The sequence below is a fragment of the Ailuropoda melanoleuca genome, chromosome 13, assembly GCF_002007445.2.
Source record: "Ailuropoda melanoleuca isolate Jingjing chromosome 13, ASM200744v2, whole genome shotgun sequence".
In the NCBI taxonomy this organism is placed as follows: domain Eukaryota; kingdom Metazoa; phylum Chordata; class Mammalia; order Carnivora; family Ursidae; genus Ailuropoda; species Ailuropoda melanoleuca.
Genome location: NC_048230.1, coordinates 27,969,881 through 27,977,476, shown reverse-complemented (window position 1 = coordinate 27,977,476; position 7,596 = coordinate 27,969,881). Strand labels below are relative to the sequence as shown.

The 7,596-nt window shown below is 57.5% G+C and overlaps 1 protein-coding gene across 1 annotated transcript; it reads left to right on the top strand.

Annotated features, from left to right (window-relative positions):
• The first annotated feature begins 3 nt into the window (after positions 1–3).
• On the top strand, positions 4–7,332 carry C1QL1 (complement C1q like 1). Its single transcript, XM_034641679.1, has 2 exons — positions 4–531; positions 6,001–7,332. Exons 1-2 carry the CDS (start codon positions 4–6, stop codon positions 6,178–6,180), a joined length of 708 nt encoding a protein of 235 aa, XP_034497570.1. The 3' UTR covers positions 6,181–7,332.
• The last annotated feature ends 264 nt before the right edge of the window (positions 7,333–7,596 follow it).

Genomic DNA, 7,596 nt, shown 5'->3' with positions numbered 1-7,596 from the left:
GAGATGCTGGGCACCTGCCGCATGGTATGCGACCCCTACCCCGCGCGGGGCCCCGGCGCCGGCGCGCGGCCCGACGGCGGCGACGCCCTGAGCGAGCAGAGCGGCGCGCCCCCGCCTTCCACGCTGGTGCAGGGCCCCCAGGGGAAGCCGGGCCGCACAGGCAAGCCGGGCCCCCCCGGGCCCCCGGGGGACCCAGGTCCTCCGGGTCCTGTGGGGCCACCCGGGGAGAAGGGTGAGCCGGGCAAAACCGGCCCTCCAGGGCTGCCGGGTGCGGGTGGCAGCGGCGCCATCAGCACGGCCACCTACACCACGGTGCCACGCGTGGCCTTCTACGCCGGCCTCAAGAACCCTCACGAGGGTTACGAGGTGCTCAAGTTCGACGACGTGGTCACCAACCTAGGCAACAACTACGACGCGACCAGCGGCAAGTTTACATGCAACATTCCCGGCACCTACTTTTTCACATACCACGTCCTCATGCGCGGCGGCGACGGCACCAGTATGTGGGCGGACCTCTGCAAGAACGGCCAGGTGGGCCCGGCGGGGGCATGGGGCAGGCCTGGGGGCAGGGCACCCAGGGAGCCCGGGACGTATGGGGACCGGCGGGCACAGGTGGAGACCCTACAGCCGCCCGCTTAGGCATCCCATGCGGGGATGGTGGACCGGTTGGCACTAACTCCCGGGTTTCTGGGCACTGACTGCAAGGCAGACGCTGCTGGGTACCCGCGCGGCATGGAAATGCGGGAGATAAAACCAAATAACCAGAGCGCAGGGCTCCCAGGCGCGCGGACTGGTCCTTAGGGGCTTGGCCCTTGGGAAGCGATATCTGAGAGCTGGGATTGTGGTTGATACCAGCGGGCGATTAGGGGAGGGCAAAGATGGGCTCTAGGGAAAGGCAGCCTCTGGCGCCCGCGGGCTTCCAGGCGCAGCGCTACGCGCGCAAGCGGAGAACGCAAGCTGTAGGAGATGTTTTGGGCACAGAGGCAAAGGGAGCCAGGGGCGCAAAGCCTTAGCTGCAGTACATCCTCTGTCCCTGAGAAGGGACCACCGAGCTGATCTGACACCCTTGCAAAACCTGGGACATCCCAGTTGCTTCCCACTGTGTCAGAGCTACAAGGCTAGAAAGCGGCCTCCAGGGGGAAAAGTTTTTCCTCCTGAGGCGGGGCAAAGAGGCGGAAACTCCCCCTCCCTGGATCTTGCAGCTGCAGCTCCTGCCTGACTCCTGGGGTGTCAGGGGATCCTCTTTGTTCCCTATCCCCATTTCAGAGACCCCAGCTGGCGCTGAGCCGGTGATACCAGGAGAGTAGTGCTCCGTGCTCTCTCTGGGACTGCTGCCCCCAGACCAACCTCGACCTAACTCTGCTCCAGGGTGACAATTTTGCCCAGCTACCTTCCCTTTAATACTCCCTCTCTTTCCGGTGCTCCCAGATCGCGGTGGCCTAGGGCACCCCGCCCCCAGTGGGGGAGGGTTGGTGAGGCAGAGCATTCCTATGGAAGAAGGAGACCAGCAGGGGTCCCAACTAAAGCTAGGATGGTGGGAGTTGGGAAGGAATCTCTTAACGCCTGGGACCCAAGACCCTGTTGGAACCCTGCCCACTGCAGTATTACCCTGAGGTAGAACCTGGCTTGGGGGTGGGGGAAAGGACAGGCCCGAGAATCAGCACAAAGACTACCAGGCACTTGTAAGTCTACCCCCTCTTCTTTCTCTCCTGCCTGCCTCTTTTTCCTACTCTGTCTCTTGTCCCTGTCTCTCTCCTGTGTCCACCAGTCCTATCCACCTCTCCAGTGTTTCTGGCCTCTCTCCCCTGGGCTTCACACCCCTCTTTATTCCTTGAGTGTGTCTCTCCCACTTGTGTCTGTCAGGCTTCCCGCATCTCTCCTCTTTGTCCTTGGTTCCTGACCAAATGGGAGGCCTCAGTATCCAGTGAGGGCTCCTTCTGCAGACAGCCCCAAGATTCCCCTTATTAATCACCAATAAGGGATGCAGCAATGTCACCTTCATCAACGGAATGTCTTCCTTGCCCAAAGAAAGTTTGGGCTGGCCCTGAGCTGAGGTTTCAGGGGGGCTGGGGGACCATTTTGCCTGGATAGGGAACTGGTCACCAGACCCCCAGTGGGCCCTAGTCCTTATACCGCCCAAAGAGGTTGCAGCAGGGCCCCAGCGATGAGGCTTGAGGAGGCCCCGAAGGTGATGTGTGCTTGGGCAGGGCACTTGCTTCAGCCACGGGGAGGTGAAACCATCTCAGGGCCTCTCCTTCCCACTTCAGCAGGGGCAGGGCATTGGCATAGCCTGACAAGGAGGTACTCGCTGGAGGTGGGACCACAGGATAGTAGAAAAAAAGGAGGTGGTTTTAACTAAGGGTTTCCCAGACCCAGCATTTTAACAGTTACTCAGACCATTCCCCCCACAAAACCTTAAGGGGGCCCTACACCCCTCTCCCCTACATCCTTTGTGACTTGTCCTTCCAGATTGCTCAAGAGACTCATTAAATCTCACGAGTCATCCCATGTATTCTTTTTGAACCCCTACTAGGAGCCAGGTTTGGAGCTAGGTAGCAGGGGTTTGACCCTCTGCCCTCTAGGACCTCACAATCTGTGCAGGGGACACAGTAGTAACCACATGACAAGACACCCCAGCCATTAGTGTGTTAGAGGAAGACCAGGAGCCCAGCTGGCAACTCCTGTCCCCAAATGTGTTAGCTGGAAGCAATGATTCAGTGGGGCCTGCCCCAACTCAGACCACCCTGGTCAAGGGAGAGGATGGCAAACCTGGGTCGGTCCCCAAGGTGAGGGCACATGGCTAGGGAGAAAATAAAAAGATCAAGTGTGGGAAAAGGCTGCCTTAGAGGTAGAAGAGGACATTCAAGTGAGCAGAGAAAGAATGACGGCCCTGGGCCCTGGGCAATGGACGGGAACAGAACAGAGGGGATTCTTCCTCCCCTGACCTCAAGACCAGGGGCAATGCTGGGCTCTCTGCTTTTCCTTTCTGGCATCCTGCCTGCAGAAAGGCTTCCAGAATTTCCTTAGGAAGGCCGAGCTGAAATTGTCCACTGGCCTTTCCCTGGGCAAGACAGTGGGAAGGGGGCACTACCTTCCCCCCTCTCTGTCCTTGCCTGAGGCCCACCACCAGTCCCTCTCCTAAGGGGAGCCTTGAGTCACCACTGCCCAGCCTGATGGCACCAAGCCCTGGTCATTAGGACATGGGCATCTGAGGAGCCCGAAGAAGGGGCTCTAGGTTGGGGGTGGTGCCCTGAGTGAGGGAAGGTCCCTGCAGCTGCCTCGAAGGTCCCCAGTTCAGATGGGTCAGGGAAGACATGAAATTAAGAAACTGGGCCAGGAGAGAGGGGACGGTGTGGGAATGGGCCAGGGCCCATGGCTGGGGAGCCAGCTGTCCCAGGCAGGAGCTTTGGGAAGGTGAATATTACAAATGGGGAAGGGCTTGGACAACAGAGCCTGAGTGATGTGAGAGGTAGGGTAGTGTATAAACTGAGGATTCCCGTGGAAAGGCCTCACTGGATCTCAGCCTGACGCCTGACAGTGAGAGAGGGGTTCCTGCTGCCCTTTTCTAGCCTTGAGTATCTTCCACGGCACAGAACACAGTGCCCAGCACAGTAGGGACCCAGTTAATGTGTGACAGCACAAGTGTCCCCAGTGGGCCCAGCTGGCTGCTTGTGGGAGCCACTCCTGCACATCCGACACCCCAGCATTGATCTGGGGGACAGGGGTATGCTTCCGGATTCTCCCCAGTCCTCCCTCCAGGGCCCTGGTCAGACCACTGCCTCAGTTTCCCTTCTGGCAGTGCTCACCGAGGTGATTCTACAGCGCCCCCTCGTGACAAGTCCCAGACTTGCTTTCCCGCTTCCATGGGAACCTCAATTCCCCAAATTTCCCCTTGGTCCTCAGGAGTTGGATGCCTCACCTGCTTCCAATCTTGGGCAGAGAATCAGGACCCCTGGGTTCCGTTCCTGGATCCCCCACCGTCTAAGGATGGAAGGGCATAAATTCTCCCTGCCTCCATGGATAATTAGGATAATCAGCAACAACCATGGTGATGAATAAATAATAAACATAAGCATAACAGTTCTGATGCCTGTCACATCACCAGGAGATTCCTGATGACAGATGACTGTACTCTAATGGATTTGGCTATTAAGAAGCACACTGTTTTAATGAGTTAAGGCTAAATTAATCTGGGTAATAAAAATAATTGTTATTAGTAGTAATTTATTAGCAAAGATAATGAAATGCATGTGTAATAATAAATACTACGAGGATGAGGGCCCAGGGAACAATACAGAAGTTGGCTGCTTGCTTCTAGCGCTTGCCTAGTAGCACCAAGCCCCATAAGAATTAATTTTTTCTCCACCAAAGAAAGGCTTTTATAAAGGTTGCGGTGGTGAGGCAGGACCTTCTGATGCACCTTCTAAACTCAGAACCTGAGCTTCTTGACAGCCAGCGTCTTCCCCTCCTCTGATTTTCTCTACCTTTAGCTGAACTGTGAGTTTTCCCAGCTCAGTGCCCCCAGATAGGATCTTCCCTGGTTGGGGAAGAAAGAGGTTGAGGGGAGAGAAGGGGCTGGAAGGATCTGGACTCTAAATGGCAGGCAGCATGCAAATGTGTCGGGTCCTCCTGTTGCAGCATTGCTGCTAAGTCAGCAGCTTTGGCACAGGTGACCTGCAGGCCAGCCTCCGGCCCAGGAAGGAGAATGGGCCCTTCCCCCCACTTGGCTTTGGCCAGCCCAGACTGTCAGCCCTTGGGAGAGCTGCCTTTGGGGAAGGGGCAGTTGAGGAGCCTGGCTGAGAGAACCCCACTCAATACAGCCTCCCGCCCAACACAAGCCTGCACCTTGGAGATGGCCCCTGCTTCCTGCTTGCCGTTCTCCACCCAGGCCATCCTGGAGAGGCCCCAGATCCTATGGCTCAGGCGTGGTGTTGCCTCAGTTGTTGGAGAGGCATGTCTGGAGGGGATTTGTCCACCACCGCCCACCCTCAATACTTTACAATTATAATCAGAGCCCCCGAAAGTGACAGCAGGCTTCACACCCAAATGCTGGTGCTCTCTTGCTTCATGGTCCTGCCTGTCCCTCCCCTCCTCCATCAAAACAAGGACCAGCAAGGACAGCAGATCAGACTGAGGATCACAGAAAGGTGTAAAGGCTGGACTGTCTTCTTCCCACCCACCTCCTTTCTACCACCCTGGGTGAGATACGGGGAGCCAGAAGTCCTCTTTGGGCGGGTAATAGTCACAGGTATGCTGCAGCTCTTTGGAGGCTGGAATGCAGGCTCAATCCGAGCCTTGGGAGGGGAAATAATCACCAGAGCTCTCATCTCACTGCTCCGCTGTGAAAGACTCCAGAATGAACTACAGACAAGGCGTTTAAAGAGTGGGTTCTGGTACTAGGGTGGTTGCTTAGTAGCAGTCTGCCATGAGTCTAGCCACCTGACCTCTGGGGCCACGGTGCGTCCTTGTGTCCATCCACTGACGTAAGAACAGGTGGGTATGGCTGAACTGTAAGGCATTATTGTTGCAATTAAAGCAGAGAGGAAGGAACGATAAGGAGAGAAGGGATGCCCCTTCATCCCCTGGTATTCCAGAGCATTCCTCTTTGCAAGGAGGGCGTTGCAGGCTGGGACATCCTGGAGGTATTGTTGAAGTCCTCTGCAGGCCGGATGGTAAGGCCTAGAGGCGTTAAGGAGGCTAACTCCACCTTCATTCTAATCCAGACCCAGATTACACCTGCCCTAGAAATCCAGGGCTCCTCTATAAGCCAGTCCCAAAACACACAGTTACGATTGGAAAGGGTGGGGGGATGAGGGGAGAGAAGCCGGCTGAGAGCTGAAGGAGGGGCTTTTAGGGCCTCGAAGATCCTCCCCAGGGGGCTACCTTACCTCTGACAGTCCTCCTCCCTCCCCAACCCTACTTCTCTCCCTCCTCCCCCCTACCCTCTACACACACCACCCCCTNCCCCCCCCCCCCTACCCCCCCCCCCCGCCCCCGCAGGTGCGGGCCAGCGCTATAGCCCAAGACGCAGACCAGAACTACGACTACGCCAGCAACAGCGTGATCCTGCACCTGGACGCGGGCGATGAGGTGTTCATCAAGCTCGACGGAGGCAAAGCGCACGGCGGCAACAGCAACAAATACAGCACATTCTCCGGCTTCATCATCTACTCCGATTGAGCTCCCCGCGTCCCCCGCCATCCCCTATCCGCCCGCCCACACCCCCTGGGGCTCCCTTCCTGGCGGGCTGAGGACTATCCAACCCCTCGCTGCCCAGCCCCGGCTGCCGGCCCTCCCCGGCTATGACGCCCCCGGCCCGCCCTCGCCACCACCAGGGCTGCAGGCTAGGCTCTCCTGCCCGCCCTCCCCGGCTAGGACGCCCCAGGCCCGCCCTCGCCACCACCCCGGCCGCAGGCTAGGCTCTCCTGCCGGCTCGCCGCAGAGCCGGGTCCAGAGCGCGCCCGTCCCGGTCTCCGGGAGGCGGTGTCGACCGCCCCCGCCCCGGCCCGCGCTGTATATTTGTACTATAGGACTGTTTACTGCCCATCCTGCCCGCCAGCCGGCCCCAGACTGGGGACAGGTCTCGGCGGGGACGCTTCCCGTGCTCGGATGCGCCGCCCTCCTGCTCCAGGGTGGCGTCTCCTGGGAGAGGGGTGGGTTGGGGCTGGATTGCGTCCCAGCACCTGCTAAAGCCCCAGCCCGGCTGCACCCCATCTGACCAAAGCTCTAATAAAAATACTTCCACCCTGCTGGCTTTGGGTCTGTGCCCTGGAGAGGAGTTGCAGGAGGGGACCATGAACCCTGCCCTCTTCCAGAAAGGAAAGGGGTCTGATGGAAGTTTCTAGCAGATCTGGGGGCAGCCAGGAGCCAGAATCAGAGCTGCTCCAGGAGGAGTGGGCTAAGGGTCCCGAAGCTCACTACAGCCCAAGTGGGCCTGGGCAGCAGAAAGGGGAAGCAGCCCAGTTCCATCATCTTCCATGGTGGGAAAGTTCCATTTATCCTTGAAAGTGGCATCAGCAAGGTTTACACTGGGACACCCAGGTTCTCAGTCCGGTACCACTGTGTGTGATCTTGGGCAAGTCACTCCTTTTTCAGTTCTGGGTTAGTGACAGCAATGACAGGAACACACTCGGCAAGAAAAACTGGTTGACGTTGGCCCAAGCGCTTCACCTCTGGGCCTCAGTTTTCTCATCTATAAAATGTAAGTGACAAGACCTACCTCTCTTGAATGAGGATTCAAGAGGTATCATGTAAGTGTCCAATAAACACAGCTTTTATTCTTTATACATCACTGAAAGTTTGCACACTTCCAGGCATGGCATCTCACTCAAGCCTCCCAGGAGCCCTGAGAGGCTGGGTGAGTAGATTTTCTTCTTCTTCCAGGGAGGTGAAATATCTTGCTTCATGTGACATAGTCACTAAGTTCTGTGATTGCCCTTGAATCCAAGAAGCCCGGCTCCTTGAAGAAAACACACCGAGTCTTCTTGTCCTGCCCCTGCCTCCCTTACCGCCTATATCTGGGACCCTGACAGTCGCAGTGAGGGCATTCCTAAATAATAATAGCTAATATTCAGGGGCGCCTGGGGGGCACAGTCA

Coding starts and splice junctions, on each gene's coding strand:
- C1QL1 (XM_034641679.1), top strand. CDS start 4: ATGCTGGGCACCTGCCGCATGGTATGCGACCCCTACCCCGCGCGGGGC. Junction 532..6,000: donor ACCTCTGCAAGAACGGCCAG/GTGGGCCCGGCG, acceptor CCGCCCCCGCAG/GTGCGGGCCAGCGCTATAGC.